Source organism: Taudactylus pleione, unplaced genomic scaffold (genome assembly GCF_031769625.1).
Source record: "Taudactylus pleione unplaced genomic scaffold, aTauple2 ptg000653l, whole genome shotgun sequence".
Lineage (NCBI taxonomy): Eukaryota > Metazoa > Chordata > Amphibia > Anura > Myobatrachidae > Taudactylus > Taudactylus pleione.
This window is the reverse complement of record NW_028285055.1, coordinates 220,833-240,693: the sequence shown is the minus strand read 5'-3', so window position 1 is coordinate 240,693 and position 19,861 is coordinate 220,833. Positions and strand designations below refer to the sequence as shown.

Sequence of the window (19,861 nt, the reverse complement as noted above, 5' to 3'; positions counted from 1 at the left end):
TGCACCAGCAGCCTGCAGCCTCCCAATGAAAGTTAAATAGTGAAAGTACTCTTACTAAATGCTTAATAAAAAGAGAGTATGATAGACTTATACACATATATCTTGATCTATAATTATTCCTGGGCCTATTAGTTATTATAACATAATAGATACGGTAAAGCCTTGCAGTAGAAGTAATGGTAAAGCTTTACATTATATGTGTATAAGATTAATATGGTGAATAGACCACCTCTATTGCAGTGCAGCTTAGTAACACAGGGACCTCAATCTGTCATCCAGGAGATATCTGTCAGATGCTGAACTTTCCTGTATTATCCTGGTAAGAATTGATAAAATGCACTGGGACACTTTATTAGTAGAGCACTGGAGCACATTAGTTGTAGAGCACTGGGGCATCTTAGTAGTAGAGCACCGGGGCACCTTAGTAGTAGAGCACTGGGACACCATAGTAATAGAGCACTGGGGTGCTTTAGTAGTAGAGCACCGGGGCACCTTAGTAGTAGAACACTGGGGCACCTTAGTAGTAGAGCAGTGGGGTGCTTTAGTAGTAGAGCACTGGGGCACCTTAGTAGTAGAGCTCTGGGGTACCTTAGTAGTAGAGCAAAGGGAAACCTTAGTAGTAGAGCACAAGGGCACCTTAGTAGTAGAGCACCGGGACACCTTAGTAATAGAGCACTGGGGCACCTTAGTAGTAGAGTACAGGGATACCTTAGTAGTAGAGCACTGGGGCACCTTAGTAGTAGTAGTAGAACACCTGGGTACCTTAGTAGTAGAGCACCGGGGCACCTTAGTAGTAGAGCTCTGGGGCACCCTTGTAGTAGAGCTCTGGGGCACCCTAGCAGTAGAGCACAGGGAAAACTTAGTAGTAGAGCACTGGGAAACCTTAGTAATAGAGCACTGGGGCACCTTAGTAGTAGAGCACAGGGAAAACTTAGTAGTAGAGCACTGGGAAACCTTAGTAATAGAGCACTGTGGCACCTTAGTAGTAGAGCACTGGGGCACCATAGTAGTAGAGCACTGGGGCACCTTAGTAGTAGAGCATAGGGAAAACTTAGTAGTAGAGAACTGGGGCATCTGAGTAGTAGAGCACTGGGGCATCTGAGTAGTAGAGCACTGGGGAACCTTATTAGTAGAGCACTGGGGTGCTTTAGTAGTAGAGCACTGGGGCGCCTTAGTAGTAGAGCACTGGGGCGCCTTAGTAGTAGAGTATTGGGACACCTTAGTAGTAGAGCACAGGGGCACCTTAGTAGTAGAGTACAGGGACACCTTAGTAGTAGAGCAATGGGGCACCTTAGTAGTAGAACACTGGGGCATCTTAGTAGTAGAGCACTGGGGCACCTTAGTAGTAGAACACTGGGGCACCATAGTAGTAGAGCACTGGGGCGCCTTAGTAGTAGAGCACTGGGGCACCCTAGTAGTAGAGTACAGGGAGACCTTAGTAGTAGAGCATCGGGGCACCTTAGTAGTAGAGCACTGGGACACCTTAGTAGTAGTAGAGTACTGGGACACCTTAGTAGTATAGCACTGGGGCACCTTAGTAGTAGAGCACTGGGGCACCTTAGTAGTAGAGCACTGGGACACCTTAGTAGTAGAGCACTGGGGCGCCTTAGTAGTAGAGCACTGGGGCACCTTAGTAGTAGAGTACTGGGACACCTTAGTAGTAGAGCACTGGACACCTTAGTAGTAGAGCACTGGGGCACCTAAGTAGTAGAGCACTGGACACCTTAGTAGTAGAGCACTGGGGCACCTTAGTAGTAGAGCACTGGGGCACATTAGTAGTAGAGCACTGGGACACCTTAGTAGTAGAGCACTGGACACCTTAGTAGTAGAGCAATGGGGCACCTTAGTAGTAGAACACTGGGGCATCTTAGTAGTAGAGCACTGGGGCACCTTAGTAGTAGAACACTGGGGCACCATAGTAGTAGAGCACTGGGGCGCCTTAGTAGTAGAGCACTGGGGCACCCTAGTAGTAGAGTACAGGGAGACCTTAGTAGTAGAGCACTGGGACACCTTAGTAGTAGTAGAGCACTGGGACACCTTAGTAGTATAGCACTGGGGCACCTTAGTAGTAGAGCACTGGGGCACCTTAGTAGTAGAGCACTGGGACACCTTAGTAGTAGAGCACTGGGGCGCCTTAGTAGTAGAGCACTGGGGCACCTTAGTAGTAGAGTTCTGGGACACCTTATTAGTAGAGCACTGGACACCTTAGTAGTAGAGCACTGGGGCACCTAAGTAGTAGAGCACTGGACACCTTAGTAGTAGAGCACTGGGGCACCTTAGTAGTAGAGCACTGGGACACCTTAGTAGTAGAGCACTGGACACCTTAGTAGTAGAGCACTGGGGCACCTTAGTAGTAGAGCACTGGGGCACCTTAGTAGTAGAGCACTGGGGCACTTACAAGTTTAGAGTCCACTTTTAATCCACTTTTAATGAAACCTTCTGTATACACAATAACAGCATATAATAGATAACACATGGCAGCATTATTCTACCTAATCACTAATGACAACAGCACTACAGCTAGGCTTACATTATATTATAATAGTTTAAAAAAATTATTTTGTTGTCATTGAAGCTGTCTAGAATGTACAGTGTCTTACAAAACTCTTGGGGGGAGATTTTTCAATTCTTAGATAGAGAGATAAAGTGGAGAGAGAAGCAACCAATCAGTGTCTATCTGTCATTTTACAGACTGTGCTAGAAGCTGATTGGCTGGTACTTTATCTCTCTACAAGATTTGATAAATCTCCCCCTAGATAAGAAAGGACTTACACATTCATCACAGAACTATCTAACTCTTACTAAATGTTTAATACAAAGAGAGTATGATAGACTTATACACATATATCTTTATCTATAATTATTCCTGCGCCTATTAGTTATTATAACATAATAGATACGGTAAAGCCTTGCAGCAGAAGTAATGGTAAAGCTCTGCATTATATGTGTATAAGGTCACTATGGTGAATAGACCTCCTCTATCGCAGTGCAGCTTAGTAACACAGGGACCTCAATCTGTCACCCAGGAGATATCTGTCAGCTGCTGATCTTTCCTCTATTGTCCTGGGCTCAGTTATTAACTGATAAAACGCATCTCTGTATATAAGTAAAAGACAAATATCACCTGAATCACCTGTAGGCTAAGTACATGTAGACATTGAGGTGTTTCCTGAACTGACAAATCCCCTAAAGAATGTGATTAAAGATATAAAAGCTTAGATCTATTGTGGTGTCAGCATAATTTCCTACAATGTAACATACAGAGAGAGCCTGTAGGAGTAAGGATACCCTAATATAAGGTTCCTGGGAGTTGGAATTATGGCAATCGGATACTTGGCTTTCATAATTAACTATATTTTAATTTAATTTGGATGGATATATCATAAAAGTTTAAATTACAATTAATACATTTTGGGTATAGGTCAGTAACGTATCTTCAGGTAAGACCACTAATGGAAACATCGCACACTGGAATGGTTATGCAGTTGGGAGTGTTGTGACATTTGGGCCTCATTCCAGTGGTATGTCACTGAAGGGACATGGTCACACTGTGTTGGGGGTATAGTCACAGCTCTCTGCCTGGCTCTTGCCCCTGGTATATTATACCCACCCCTCTTATCTACACGGCTCTGTTTCCAGGCACAGTCAGTTAGTACCTCTGTAGCCAATCCAATCAAGCAAACCAGGTGGTCCAAATATTCTCATAACCAAACCCCCTTCCCACTGACTCTCAGAGAAGGTCTCCCAGGCACTATTGTAGTTACATTGTCCATCATGATGGCTGAAAAGTTCTGTTTTCAAATACTGTACATTTTGGGGCATAATCAATTGAGCACAAGGTTTAGAGAGGAAAAACCTTGCGCCCAATTTTCGATTACCGTGGGTTTGCGCGCTCCTAATACCCGCGGTATTCAATAAAAAAAAAGTGGTTAGCTCTGGAAACCCAGTGCCACGTGAAAAAATATTAAATCAATTCTACACTTACCTATCCGTGGGTCTTTGGTGGTCTCCGCTGCTCCTGGTGGCCTCCCTTCCATCTTCACACTGGAGAGAGGGCTGCTGGGAGTCCCAGGAGCTGCTAGGAGGATCCAGGGGCTGATGGGAGGAGCAAGGGCTGCTGGGAGATGTAGTTCTCCCAGCGCCCATTATGGGGGGTACACATATTGGGGGCACACACACACAACACTCATACACACACAAACTCACTCATACACACTTACAAACACTAACAAACAACACACACACTGACATACTCACCGCTGCGGCAGAAGACCCGGCTTTCGACACTGTAGAAGGTAAGTAATTTTGGACTAATTAAGTTAATTGGAAACTTCCAATTGCTTAGTTTTTCCTCAGGGGGCGTGCCACCGGGGTCCCAGAGCAAGTCCCACTGATTTTTCCTAAAATTAACGATTTTAGAAAAAATCACACTTACTCTGGAGATGCGAGAATAAAATCCTCCTGGCACTCAAAAAAGGAAAAGAACTGCAGCTAATTGAATAGCAAAAATCCCACACCTGCAGGAAAACCTCACAGGTGCGGGATTTTTGCTTTTCTCGCCCCCAATTGAATATGCCCCTATGTGTTATTTTCTTTCTTTATTCTACTCTGTGTTCCCGACATGAACCATGGGATGGAAAATGTATGTGATTGAGGAACAATGACAGAGACAGGATATGTCCCCAGTCCAGGCAGTGATACACAGCACAGGTGAGGTGTTTCTGAGTAAGGGATATTGCAATCTTGAAAGCAGTTTATATTACTACAAATAATGGGATTTCCCAATCACAGAGAACATGGACCAGGATTAGGCATCCTATAGCTCTATAGTTGTGTGACTCCAAATTCTACTATGACCTGCCAGTCCTGTTTGCAGAGGATGTGGGGGCTTGTGGTTCAACAGCTGGAGACCGCAGGACAGAAAATGGATATAAAGCCTGGGATAAGTGGACAATATCTACAGAATGTAATCCCCTTATTCATGTACATACTCCGCTGTAAGTAGTAATATAACTGGTCCTTCCAACAATACACATACACAGATGCCTTATAGTACTGTATTCTGTGCTTAATATCACTTGGAATTGGTTAATATTTAGGGGAAGATTCAATTAGCCATTGTAAATTGATCACCAAGGGCTATTTAATTAGCCCCACTTGACAGGGATATCTTTGTGGGTCCTATGTGACCCTGAAAAGAAATTCCAGACAAGTGTCCTATTTTCGGGCAATAACAGACACTTAACGTTCGAATCCATGAACTTTTTAACACAGGTATAGGGGAAAAATGAAGCCTAATTGAATAGCCATGGTCAATAAATCCTGAAGCTATCTCCCTTTTTCACTCCCAATAATTTATTGTGGCTAAATGAATCTCTGCCTTAGATGTTGCTGAATGAGGTTGATAACAATGTAGCCTGGTAATCTTATATTATATTGATATTTTGCAATAGCTACAGTAGATGCATGTGTTTATTTAGTAACCTCAGTAACCTCAGGTGTGATAACCTCAGGTGTGATAACCTCAGGTGTGACTGGATTGAATCCTCTGGGTTGTTATATATTATGAGTTGCATTTGGCTGATTCACAACTTGATACATTTTCCACTATTTCATGTTATGCTCCTTGTCTGAACCTCACGTACATATAATAAAGGACGAGATTACGTTTTAAATAGGCTAGTCAAATAAATCAAATAAACTTGTATGTAAGTATTTATTAGGGTGCCAGCATTTATTAGTTAAATCGCCATGAATTGATTATTTATAGTGGGCTAAGTCATTGACTACCTGTATTTTCCTTAAGGAATGGATGGAATAGGTAAATATTTAATTAATTATAAGGGGAGCACCACATATAGGGGCCGATTCAGACCCGGACGCTAAGCCACGATCGCTCGCATCCAAAAGGGGCCGGATATGCATATTCTGCAATCGCACTGTCTGGCTTAAGGACGCCCTCTATGTCTTAGAGAGCGACGTCAAAATGAGCGCACGCCAGTGTAATGACGCCCACTATTCTTACTTAGCACACGTCATCTCCAGGAAGTGTCTGAATAATCAGAAAAATCGGAGCTGCACTCAGCGCTTGAGGTAGACCATACCCCGCCACAAGCACTGCGATCACTGCAGGCTGAAATACAACCAGGTGACGTGTACAATGACACGTCCATGCTAATTATGGATGCCAATTAAATGCCGTTTTGACGCCCGACACACCTGCGTTCACACCACCACTCCCCCATTCACAAGCACCTTCCCCTGTTACCACCCACAAACGGCGCTGTCTGTCACTCAAAGTAACATCCAGTCTGTGTACAACGAGCGCACAATTCCCAATTGCAGAGACAAGCTTGCGCACACGCACTGCGATGCATATGTATGCGCAGACGGGCGACAATCGCCCATAGCGAGCGAACGCGGCTTAGTGTCCGGGTCTGAATCGGCCCCATAGTGCACATCTGTGGTACTACAGGTTCTAGTATACACCTCTGCATGCTGCAGCTTCTAATTCTGCAAATGCCGGCATGCAACAACACACATGGGCTGTCAGTGAATGCTGGCACTTGTAGTGCCACAAAGCAAAATCTTGCAAAAAGCAGAGTTGCCAGAAGGTGTTAGTGCTAGTTATCATTGGGTTACTACCCTCTAGGATGGAAGGTCTGATCCTTTTTCAGGACCTGCCATAGAGGACAGAGCCCAATGCTGAGTAGTCTGTGCTGTTAGGGAACATTTTTATATCTGGTTTTATAATCAGGCTTTTCCTAACCTGCAGGCCGTCATACATTGGATGTAGTCTGAGAATAGACCCTCCAAACTGCAGGATGATCAATACTGGAGTGTGAATCGGAAACTACATCTGAAGTGTGAGATTCAATAAACAGCTGATTACTAAATTTACTAAAATTTACTTAATTTTAAAAGCTTCCTTTAGACTTTCCAAAGCTTGTTCCTTCGTTATTCTCCCCCAGTCCTTTGGCAGTAAAGCTGGCCGTGCTTTATATTCTTCAGCAAATTTCTCATTAAACTGAGCAAAAACGTATTTCCAGTAATCAGAGGCCTTGTTGCTGGAGTCAGGTTGGATGGCCCAGACTGGGTAATATGTACGATACTCTTTGTATGGTTGCGGTTTCTGATTTGTGTCTGAGTTTTCAAATGTAGTATTGGATACAACAGCATTAGAACATATGTCAGTGCACAACGTCTCATCTTTTGTCCATCTGTACCATCCCAATCCCTTTGGTCTATGGACATGTGCAGAATGTTCCCTATGATAGACCCCTTCATTGTCACAGGGGACCTTACAGAAAGGACACTGCACTCTACAGCCAATCACCTTCTTATACAGCTCATCCTGAGGCCTCAGTGTGACCTTGGAAAGAACAGACTCAATGTCCCATGATCCCAGCTCTATCTGGATTTGTTCCTCTATGGTGGGGAGATAGGACAGAATGTCCTCAGAGAACTCCTTAACACTTGAAGTATTCTGGAAAGTGACCACATTCATCTCATTCCGTGATATTACTAAATCTTTTCTGAATAGTACACAAAATGTCTTTAAAAAACCTGAAATGCTGGATATTTTTAAAGATTTTTCCCTTGTAAGAGCATCTAGTATTTTTGCAATGATCATATCCAAAATATTTACCTGTAAAGCATTTAGGGCTGTTCTATCCTTGTATTTTCCTATCACATACTTTAATATCCAGTTTTGCAAATATTTCTCATATGAATTAATGTAGTTTATATAATGCTGGAATGAGTTTTCCTCTAGCAGCTCTGTCAGCAGTTTTATCTGGAAGTTACTTCTGCTGCTAAATGTTGTTTTATCAGAACTGTTTAGTATCTCGTCCATGATTTCCTTCCCGAGGTGCTTCAGAACATACTCAGTTAGTGCCGGTCTCAGGCATTGCTCACAGAATTTCCTGGCTCTGTCCTGACACTTATCGTTTTGTTTAAAAATACTCTCAAATGTGGATAAATATTGAGGTTTTAATTTTTCTAGGCAGATTTTGGGGTCATTTTCTTGGATAAAGGTATCGTGCATCTTCTGGAATTTCTCAGATGCTTTTCCAAAGATGAGAAGCTTAATGTCCAGCTCAAACTGAGAGGAGAAATGCAGCTTGTTACGGTTTCCTTCCTGTAGTTTAGTATTGATCATGTACAGTAATTCCTGGCAGTAAGTGTCATTATAGTCATTAGGTGATTCTACCTTCTCTGTGACATATGTATCACATCTATCTAACAAGGATGCAGCAAGATCTCTGACCTTATCATAGCTTTCTTGTCTAACATATAATGGATGGCGATTAATAGAAAACCAAGAGGCATCTATGCACTTTTCCTCCATCTTAAATGCTTTTCGTCCATAACCATCTAAACTCATCACTTTAGAAAGTTCTTCATTTATCCCAGCTCCCTTTACACTCATTTCCTTTCTCAGCAGATGGAGCATGGCTTGGCCGATGTTATGTCTCGGTAATTCCTTCACCTGTAAGTCACTCAGTGTGTTCTCCCACATTGCCTCAAATTCTCGCCTCACTTCCATGTCCCCCAGGTCACAGTTTCTCTCTCTGCAGCGTCTCAGGAGATCTGTGATTTCTGCCTCAATTAGCTCCTGAGATTTGCTCTCGATTTTCTGAATCTTCAGCTTGTTGTTCTGAATAGAAACAGCTTCATTGACCATGTTGATCACATTCCCCTCTAGTTCTTTTCTTAGGGACATTATGTTCATGTTGAAATCTTCTCTGTATCTCTCTATGAGATGAACATTGTTAGATTTATTCTCAAAGTATTTCTTAAGTAGTTCAACCATTTTTTTTTCTTCGTCATGTAGCAGCTGTTGGAGAACATCCTTATACTGAGCGCAGGTTTCTGTATCCAGTCTATCAGCAGACTGATTCCTAATACTGGTCTCTGTGCTGATCGCCCAGCTGTGGACGGTTTTGGTGAATTCCCATTCCCACTGAGAGTATTGTGCAGCCAGTTTGTAATAGGCTTCAGCTACCAGACTGTTCCTAAAGCTGAAGATAAACTTCTCATGTTTAACTGCATTCCACAAACTTTCTAACCATATAATAAAATCAGGAATGTGACATTGCTTCTGATCAGACCGATGGGATTTTAAGAATTCAAACAAATACTTTTTTAGTTCATGAACATTTTCACTGTAACCAAAATTTACCGGAGCCATTGGTGGGACCCCCTGCCACAGCCCAGGAATGTACCAGTTGTGTCTCTCTAGGTCATAGTCCATCACATCACTGAAAGCTGTAATTCCACTTATCTTCTCCATTTCAGCAGCAACTTTTGTCATTTCATTTAACTGTTCCAAAAGTTTCTTCCTGTCTCTCATGTTATTTTGATGTGCGGACACATCGCTCACATTCTGATGTACAAACTGGCAGTTGGGTTTCTTCCCAATTTCTTTCATCCTAAGAAATGCATGGACCACGATCTGTAATATGTCTTTCATTTCAGATGTATTTTCCATGGCCATATTGACGATGGTGATATCACTCAACCCGACCACCAGTGTCGCCAGCTCATTGTCATGTTCATAACTGTCCTCCAGAGAAGCCAACTCAGAAGCTTTCAGCCCTTCGGTGTCAATCACCAGAATGAAGTCACAGCCCAGTTCCTCCTGAAGCATCTCTTTCACCTTAATAAGGGTCATAAAGGCTCCTCGTGTGCATCTACCACTGGCCACAGGGAACTGTAACCCAAACATGGTGTTCAGAAGGGTGGATTTCCCCGTGCTCTGTACTCCAAGCACAGTTATAACTCTCATTCTGCAGTGTCCTCCTGTCTTGGTGTCCAGCTCAGTCAGGACATCAGTTATCCACTGCAGGGGGATGTTGGAGGCATCTCCATCAATCAGCTCCAATGGGAACCCATCCAGCAGAAGATCAGCAGCGATTCCTGGGAGTTTTGTAAATTGTTTTTGGGTTTTAGAAATAAATTGCTCATTAACCACTGCACATTCAGCCTCATAAACCTGCCCCAGCTCACGTAGGAAATGCTCAATTCCTAATGAGCTGTCAGAGATTTTCTGGTCTAGTTGTTTTAGTTCTTCTACATTATGTGATGTATTGTTACATTTCTCCTTGTACTCAGACTGCAGTGTAGAAATATTATTTCTGGCAATTGAATCCAGCTCAAACTTCATCCATTTCAAAAAATAATGTTTTTCTACGTGAGACAAATGAGTAATTGCATTAATAAACAATGAGATGCCATCGGAAATGCCGTGTTCATGTTGTTTCCTGTGCAGGGAATTACGTTGCTGTATGAGGTCACTTCTATATTCCTGAGCATTTTTCCCGCCTTGTTTCGTCATTCTGCAAAGTTCTTTGTCTATTTTTGACAATTGTTTCCACAGATCTCCCTGTAATGTCAGAGTTTGGTTCTTATACTCTGCCACATCGTGTATTACAGAGGTGATGTTCCTGGCATAGTCATTTGCACGCTGACATGCAGCCGTGTTCTCATCTACACAGATATAATCTCCTCGTATCTCATCTTTAATACCAACCAAACTTCTTTTCTGACAATTATTTATAAGACTCTGAATGGTGTTTTGTATCTTTCTCACAAAAGCTGCATCATTATCTGTGCTGTTCTTTTGTATAATGTTTGTTTTCTTCATATTTAGGTGTGACATTAGATTGTTTATGTGCTTCTCAGTCTCTGTATTCACTTGTTTCCCAGGACTTGGAGTAACAATGAGATAATACTCGGTGCCCGTGTTACTGCAGGTGGATAACAGTCTGAATTCTCTCTCACTAATACTCTCAATAAATACAAACACAGCCGATGAGACTCGTGTCAGAAACGTGAACTGTTCCCAGCTGGACGCCAGGTCACCACGTAGGTTGGTCACTGCGATGGGCTCTGGGAAGACATCAGACTGACCGCAAGGAAAATACCAGGAAATTTCCACAAGTCCATCAGATATTTTCCTCTCAATATTTCCTCCCTCCATATTCTCATGTATGAAGAAGTCGTGATGCTGCTGAGGGGGACTAAGAACTTGATTCAGGATTTTAGATTTGGATAGTTTGTTTTTCCCCAGTTTTACAAAGGAGAAGATCGGCATGGGGATATCCACAACATTTTCTTCTCTGAATCCTTTACTGTCAGCTAATGACTGAGGTCTCCATCTCTTCACAATATCTCTCATTGCCCACAGCATGAAGGTGCATTCTGGGCCATCACCAGCAGAGAGCAGCAGAGGGACAGCAAACTGGCACATGGACATTTTTGATACAATCTCTTGCTGTAGAAAACTCTCTGAGCAATGCAGGACATCACACACCACGTCCAGGGGGTGGATATATGGAGATGAATCGTCCTCTGTTTCAGTCATTGATAAATTAAACTCTTCTACACTTTCATTTGTTTCCATATTTGGTGAAAGTTTTTGTAATTGGGTGTTTATTGCAGTTCTGTCCAGGGCCATGAGCTTCCTTATAAAGTGCCAGGGAATATCCTCTATGTCCTGAGGCTGAGACTCATCCTGGTTCTCTGACCCAATCTCTAGAACTTCCCTCAGGGTCAGCTTTGACTCAGTTGGGTGTTTTATATTTACTTTCTCCAGAATTTTGCAAGAATTTTTCTTTTCTGTTGAAAGAAAATAATCTTCTCATTACAGAACATAAGCATATGTATATAATTTATTGTCTTTCATTATTTTATTTCTATAAATGTACTCATCATTTTCAACTAATGTGTAATTTAGACATAACAGTTATGTACTTATAGACAATAGGCCTGATTCAGCATGGATCACAAGCTTGCACGCGCACGCACCTGGCCACTACAAAATTATGCAAATGATTGCAATCGCACTGCCGGCGCAGCAAACAATGCAGTTGCCCAGCACTACATAAAGCCGCCCCCTTCCCTTTGCTCACATCCACAATCAGGGGCGTATCTATAATGGGTGCAGTGTGTGTGGGGCACAAGGGCCCCTGGGTCCAGAGGGGCACTGCACCGCACACACTGCACCCGCAGCCGGGATTCGAACTGCTGGTCATGCGGCAGCCGGCATTCCATACCGAATGCGTATTTATTACGAGAGTCCCACGTCAAAGCAGGGGTTAGGCGCTTTAAAAACGACTGGAAAATGGCCGCTGCGGAGACTGCACACAGACCCCCTCCTCTTTAGAAGTGCCCCTGTCCACAATAGTTAGCAATACAGCGAAAACATTGGTAACATCGAGAACCATCGGACCCATACGCACAGTTGTGTTTGACCTGACCTCTCACAAAATGCTAAACTTCCTGTTGGTAACTAGTACTCAGGCTGCGTATGCTGACGCTGGGGCTTAACTATGCATGCCCCTGTAACAGCGTTTCTCTGACCACCCCCCGTCACCACCCCCAAACGGACACTTCCTGTCAAGCACTCTGCCATTACACTGCTATCTCGCTGCCATTGCTTCCTAATCACGGCAGCAGGTTCGCCCACGTGCACTGTAACGCATACGCAGAACGCAAACATCGGCCAGGTACGTGCAAACGCAGGCTTGAATTCCTTGCTGAATCAGGCACAATAACTTAGGGCTGAAGTCCATGTTCCATGACAGTAAAACCTTCTCCCCAAATTGTATTTCCCTGTGATGGGGCATTAGATAGACTCTGATAGTTCTTGCCTTTGCCACCACTATCTATATTAGTTTATCAGCATTTTATATGTCTGCAGACAACATCTTACTTGCCGTAGTGTGGAAGAGACAGGAGAGAAGCAAAAGCCCTGCGCATGACTCAGAGGTATCTCAGAATTTTGTCATACAGTAACCTAGATAAGTGTAATATGATAAACAAGTTTAATACATTAAAATTAAATATTATTACAGGACACTTAAGGAAGAATATTAATATTTTACATTTAAAATAAAAACTGCCCTGACTCTCAGCTGCAAAAAAGAAGTTGGTGACTGTGATTATGCTGATAGTACTGTATGTAGGTGGTGACTGTGATTATGCTGATAGTACTGTATGTAGGTGGTGACTGTGATTATGCTGATAGTACTGTATGTAGGTGGTGACTGTGATTATGCTGATAGTACTGTATGTAGGTGGTGACTGTGATTATGCTGATAGTACTGTATGTAGGTGGTGACTGTGATTATGCTGATAGTACTGTATGTAGGTGGTGACTGTGATTATGCTGATAGTACTGTATGTAGGTGGTGACTGTGATTATGCTGATAGTACTGTATGTAGGTGGTGACTGTGATTATGCTGATAGTACTGTATGTAGGTGGTGACTGTGATTATGCTGATAGTACTGTATGTAGGTGGTGACTGTGATTATGCTGATAGTACTGTATGTAGGTAGGGGGGGTAAGGTGCGCTCTTCCTGCTAGTAGTGGTGATGGTGATGACTTGTGTGTGTTTGTGAGTGGTGTTAATTAGAATGTTTCTTCTGGTGATGTTTTGGGAGTGAGGAGGGTGTGATTGGGTATGGAGTGTAGTTTGGAGTAATGTGAAAAGGGGAATGAAATAGGATCAAAATGAGGAAAGCGAGACACAGTAATTTGGGGCAAAATCTTTTATTGAGTAGTCACAATGCTGATCCCAGGCAGGTGGGTGGAGTTCAGTGATGAGTGGTGATGAGACTGGGGAGGTAGGTGGACCCTTTTAGGGGGCTCCTTCCCCTGCGGTTCAGTGACCTTGCATGTCACCCCTGCTGGACCTATGGTCGACAGTCTAGGAAGTCTCGGGGGGGTGGGGGGATTTGCAGAGTGGGTTGGAAAACCTGTGCGGCGTGTTGGTGTGAGTCTTGGCAGTACTTACCTACCAGTAGGTTTTTTGTTATGGTGATGTAGGTCGACGTTGCGGCCGTTGCAGATAGGTTGGAAGCTGCAGGTTTGTTGGTGAGCTGGATCAGTGTGTTGCTGGTGTGCTGCAGGTGCACGGCTGTTCTGATTGGTCTGCGGAGGTCAGCGACTGGAGTATGCAGCTGAAGTTGGCTCTTGGTCGTGCCACTGGTGGTGCGGAGCCAGAGGTGTGGATGGGTGAGCCGCTGGGAGTTGCAGCGTGTGTGCTGGGACGGCCCCTGGGGGGTGGTCTGCCTGGGATACTGATTCAAAAAAAGCCAGGGAGGAGGGGGGATGTGGAAAGTGTGACCGGGATGGAGCTGGTCACTGGCGATGTTGGCTGGGCGGACTTGCGGCCGGATGTGCGGGGTGCTCTTATCACTGACAGTCCCTCATGGAAATGGGGATCGATGGTGGAGACAACCCTGGCCAGGAGTGAGTTGCTGAGCACGCCACAACACTTAAACAACAATTCATGGACAAAGCATACAAACCGGACACATTAGAAGCCACACTCACCCGAATAGGACTAGAAGATAGGAAACCATGTCTGGAATACAAACAACAACCACAAAACACATACAACCACATTTCCTTCATCACACAATTCAACACCCAGGCGACACAAATAAAAAGAATCATCAACAAACACTGGCACTTACTTAAGGAAGATGCACAACTGACAAGTATCCTACCCAACAGACCCAAAGTCATCTACCGCAAGGCCCCCAACATCCATAACAAACTCGTATCCAACCACATTCCTCCCCCCATCCGAACACAAAGCACTCTAGACAACTCCAAACTCACAGGGGGTTTCTTCCACTGCGGCTCATGTACCAACTGCGTCACACTAAAATATCGAAGCACCACACCCACTACAACATTCTCATCCACACAGACAAACACCACGTATAAAATTAAAGAACACATTTCATGCAACACTAACAACGTAATCTACCTCATACAATGCCCATGCAATCAACAATACATAGGTAGGACCACCAGACCACTAAAAACCAGAATTGCCGAACATCTGAGAAACATCACCAAACAAACAGAGAACCATAACATACCCGTACACTACAAAGAATACCACCATAGCAGCACACAAGGCACCACTTTCATAGGAATCAAACACATGCAAAAAAACTGGAGAGGCGGAGACCAGAACAATGTCCTCAACAAGGAGGAACTTAGATGGATATTCACACTGAAAACATTAACCCCCAGGCAGCTCAACATTGACAATGAAGTCAAATCCGTTATAACGAAGTAATCTCCAACCAGCCCACCCATGCTCTCCTCCAACCCCAACCCCTATCACCTCACCTCACCTTTTATCACTCCTGTTAGTCCCTGCACACACCTGCACTGCATCACCATTCAGCAATTCTTTGCAAACACCTACACCGTATTACCTTTCAAACACACCATTGGCCTAAGAGAAACAAAGATTACATAAGAAAAGAGGTGTTTTAAACCTCTAGGATGGGGGCCGGCATGTATGCAAATGACTTGTTGGAGTTAGCCTATGGCAAGCAGGGGCGGGTTTGTAACGGGAACATTATATAAAGGGCTAGAAGTGTGGGCCAAAGCCTCTTTGTTCCAGATTCTGGTCAGTAACAGAGATTAGCCATTGTCTAGTTTGATTACTGTTAATTGCTCTTCTTTTGTTTTTCTTGTATTCACTTTTCTGCTTCATATCTCTCTTCCTCTACATATCTCTCTACTATTTTTCTGCATTTTCTTTCTTACTCTTACTTTCCTGGCCTGTCAATTCTCAGGGATTATTGCCCTGTTCCTGGCCCCCCCCTCTTACCTGTTCAGCATGCCCCGTCCCCGCCGCTCTGTGCCCCCTCTTGCCCGTTATGTAGTCCCTGCGGCTGAGCAGAGCCCATGCCGGCGCCAGGGAGCGGCCTCAGCTGCGGACGCGGCGGTTGCTGCTCCTGGCGCCATAGCAACCAGGACACCAGGTACACGCCAGCGTAGGGGAACGGCCTCTGCTGCGGACGCGGCGGATTCCGTTCCCCTCGCGGCTGTTTCTAGGTACCGGCGCCGCGGGGCGGACCCTGCTGCGTGTGCGGCAGGAGATGCTCCCAGCGCCATCACCGTGCGGGAGCGGAGTGCGTGTCAGCGCCCGGCTCTACTGAACCCGGGCACGGCCGCTGCTCCCTCAGAATTGTCGGCTGGTCATGGGCGGGAACGCGCCATGTCAGCTGCATGGGCGCGTGCTCCCCCGTCTGACATAAGGGACTCATCCTCCGGTAAAAGGAGGAGGTCCCGGCGGGGGGATAGGGCATCACTTAGAGGGCCTGCAGGGTCCAGTTACCCTGGGGGCCTCCCTGTTCCCCACTCCACCATATTAGTGAGCGGGGGGTGGGGCTTAATCGGGGGGTCAGCCATTTTGCAGGCAGTCTGCATCAGACTCCTGTTCCCATGTCTGGGGGCGGGGATTAAGTGGCCACTAGTGCTCACAGGCTGGTGCAAGCCCTGTCAGCCCCAATAGTGTCAGGTATTGTTGCCCCTCCTCCCTCTGATGTGCAGCCAGAGCCTTCAGCTATCGTGTCTGCATTGTCAGCCCTGGCTGCTGTTTTTGCCCCATTCTTAGCATCTCCGCCAGCAGGCTCTTTGCTTAACCAGTCTGTCGCATCTGCTAACGTTACTTCCTCAAGGGTTCAAGGGGGGTCCGATGTAGATCAATTGGTGCAAGCATTGAGGGCTTTTGCACCTAGTAAGGTCCAGCAGAGTTTAGTGGCTGACACACCCTTCCATCATCTGAGTCAGGGCACTGGTCAGGGCAGTTCAGATATGAGGCTGCCTGCCGGGGAGCCTCAGCAGTTGTCCTTTCTTTTGTTTCAGAGGACGATGTCGAGGAAGGCGAACTTGTTGACGAGGACGCCAGTGAGGGGCCGTCCAGATTTTCCTCTGATACTGAGACATCGGAGGCTTCAGGTGGTTCTCTCTCAGAATCTAGTTCTTTGACGTCTTCTTTTGCTTCCTCTGTATCTAATGCGGACAGTGCCAGCAGAGCGCGTAAGCGAGCTGCAAAATATGCGAAATTGGAGGCAAAGCGACGCTCGAAGTGGAAGCATCGCACCCCTAAGCGTAAGCCAGTGGAAAAAGGTGTGGAGGGTTCCACAGGGGTACACTGCGACAACACCGCTGTGTTGCGAGGTTTAAGGGCAACTTGCAGCACTAAGGGCCTGATTCAGAGCCGCTCGTAAGCGGCCGCTCGTTCGCTCCGAGCGATGTTCGCACAACTGCGCATGCGTATGGGTTGTAATACGCATGTGCAAACCAGTCAGTGCGGTCGGAAATCGTGTGCTCGCAAAATAGCGAATGCCTGCTAATTTGAGTGACAGAATGAGGCGTTTGTGGGTGGTAACAGGGGAAGGTGCTTGAAAACGGGGAGTGGAGATCCGAACGCAGGCGTGCCAAACGGTCAAAACGGGCGTTTTAAGGGTGTGCATAATTATCAAAGCAGCGTCATCGATCACGTCACTTGGTTGTCTTTTAGCCTGCACTGCTCGCATGATTGCGGTAGGAATATCCAACCACAAGCACTGCGAGCAGTTCATACGCCTTTCGATGTACTCGATTAATCAAATAAATAGCGGAGATGACGTATGATGCGAGCGCGCAGGGGGCGTTTTTTAAAAAATAGCGAGCGCATGTTTCGTTCGCTCGTTCAGACATAGAGGCGTCAACAGACCGCAAAGAGCGAGCGCTTCATTTAAATAGCCAGCCCCTTTTTCTGAACGAGCATCCGCAAATAGCGTCCGGCTCTGAATCAGGCCCTAAGATCCGCAAGGGAGATTATGTGGATATTTTTGCTCTTACGGAAAAGACGAAGAAGGCGTTTAAAGCGGTTAGGGCAAAGGGCGGTATAGGTTTGGAAGCTTCCAAATAGTACAATAATTGGTTGGCCGGTTTTTGCATTTTTTCGGCTTGTTATTTGGAGATGCGTCCTCAGGAGCACCTGAACGTCAACAGGTATTTGCATTTAGTTCATAGCATGCAGTTATCTTCCAGAGGGCATGGCTTGGCGCGCTTACGATGAAGAATTTAGTCGCAAGCAAGATGGCAGACAGGTGTTGGATCTAGGGTGGAAGGACGTGGAGGTGTGGCTGGAAGTCACGCAGCCTTCGTGTCCTGCCTATGAAGGGCTTTGCGCAGGCAAAGCGACTAGTTCGGTTCGTCAAGGCCAACAGCAGGCGTCTGGCAAATGTTTCTCTTTTAACAATTCCACGTGTACGCAGGGACGTAAATGTCGTTTTCGTCACCTCTGCTTGCTATGTAGTGGCAACCACCCAGCTTCCAAATGTTTCAAGCTGGGTGCCCAGCAGCAGCCTGCACAGCCAGCAAAAGGAGCAGGTGCTAAGTAAAGCCCCATCCCCTGTCCGTGTTAAAGCAATGGCGAAATGGTTGCGTTGGTACCCGGATTTGCAGGATGCAGAATTTTTGTTAAAAGGGTTTCAGTTTTGGTTTTCATTTACCTATTTGCAGGGCTGTCAACACGGGTTCGCCTAGAAATTTGAAGTCTGCGTTTGAGTTGCCTCACATTGTTAGGGATAAGGTGGCTGCTGAGGTTGGCGTCGGACATATGGCAGGCCTTTTCGCTGAACCCCCCATTAGGGATCTTGTTGTTTCCCCGGTGGGTGTGGTTCCCAAGAAAATTCCAGGAAAATACAGGCTCGTCAATAAATGATGCCATACCAGTTGAGGTTTCCTCGGTGGTGTACCAGACTTTTGACGATGCTTTGGATGTCATTAGGTGTTATGGTCCGGGCGCACTGATGGCTAAGATAGATGTTGAGTCAGCTTTTCACCTACTTTCTTTACACCCAGAGTCATTCGGGTTTATGGGTTTTCAGTTGGACAACGGATATTACATCGACAAATGCTTGCCTATGGGATGTTCTGTGTCATGTGCATTTTTCGAGTGATTTAGCACTTTCCTACACTGGTGCGTGGAATTTTATTGTGGTGGTCATGGGATAGCCCACTATCTCGATGACTTTCTGTGTGTCGGCCCTTCCAGTTCAGATAGATGTAGTTATTTGTTGTTTTCTTTGCAAGCACTGTTTTTTCATTTTGGAGTTCCCATTTGCTGCGGGCAAAACTGAGGGCCCTTCCTCTTGCTTGTCATTCCTAGGTATTGAGATCGATACTTCAGCGGGTGCTTGTCGCCTTCCTCTTGATAAGGTCCACAAGGTGCGCAATGCCATAGCGGAGTGCACGGCTTCCAGTAAAATTACCCTGCGGCAGGCGCAATCTCTCCTGGGCCTGTTAAACTTCGCTTGTAATGTCATACCAGTGGGCAGAGTTTTTTTGCGAAAGCTGGAGAGGGCCACGGCTGGAGTCACTAAGCCGAGACATTTGATCCGTTTGTCCTCAGAGAATAAGCGGGACCTCTCTGTCTGGGTCTCGTTTCTTCAGGATTTTAATGGCGTCCGGTTGTGGATGTCTCCACCCATGGACAATTCCCAGCTGCAGCTGTTCACCGACGCAGCAGGCGCCACGGGGTTCGGATGCTACCTCAATGGTTCCTGGTGTTTTGGTCATTGGCCGGAGGAATGGGAGGGAAGGGGTTTTACTAAGGACTTGCTCCTTCTCGAACTCTTTCCCATAATGGTTTCATTCGAAACCTGGGGTGAATGGTTATGCAATCGCAGCAATGTGATCAGGTGTGACAACCTGGGCATGGTGCACGCGATTAACTGGCAACGCGCATCTTCCCTGCTGGTTTTGCATTTGCTAGCGCAGCTGGTGCTTACATGTTTGCGCTGTAACATCACGTTTAAAGCAACACACGTGCCGGGGGTTGATAATGAGATAGCCGATGCGTTATCATGTTTCCAGTGGGCTCAATTCCGATTTTTGGCTCCTGGTGCTGACGCTGACGCGGTGCTTTGCCCCTCTTATGTTTGGCAGGTGATTGAGCCGGCATGGAGGGCTTAGCAGAACAGTCTCTAGGCCCCTCCACGTTGCGAGCATTCCGTCAGGCTTGGAATGAATGGGTAGATTATTCC

The 19,861-nt window shown here is 45.6% G+C and overlaps 1 protein-coding gene across 1 annotated transcript; it reads right to left on the bottom strand.

Annotated features, from left to right (window-relative positions):
* Positions 1 to 6,907: 6,907 nt before the first annotated feature.
* Positions 6,908 to 15,659, bottom strand: LOC148478440 (up-regulator of cell proliferation-like). The gene is made up of 3 exons (XM_088455396.1): positions 15,649 to 15,659; positions 15,248 to 15,267; positions 6,908 to 11,622 (listed from the first exon to the last, which is right to left on the bottom strand). The coding sequence occupies exons 1-3, from the start codon at positions 15,657 to 15,659 to the stop codon at positions 6,908 to 6,910; spliced, it is 4,746 nt and encodes a 1,581-aa protein (XP_088311522.1).
* Positions 15,660 to 19,861: the final 4,202 nt, after the last annotated feature.

Coding starts and splice junctions, on each gene's coding strand:
- LOC148478440 (XM_088455396.1), bottom strand. Junction 11,623..15,247: donor GCCAATGGTGTGTTTGAAAG/GTAATACGGTGT, acceptor TTCTTTCAACAG/AAAAGAAAAATTCTTGCAAA.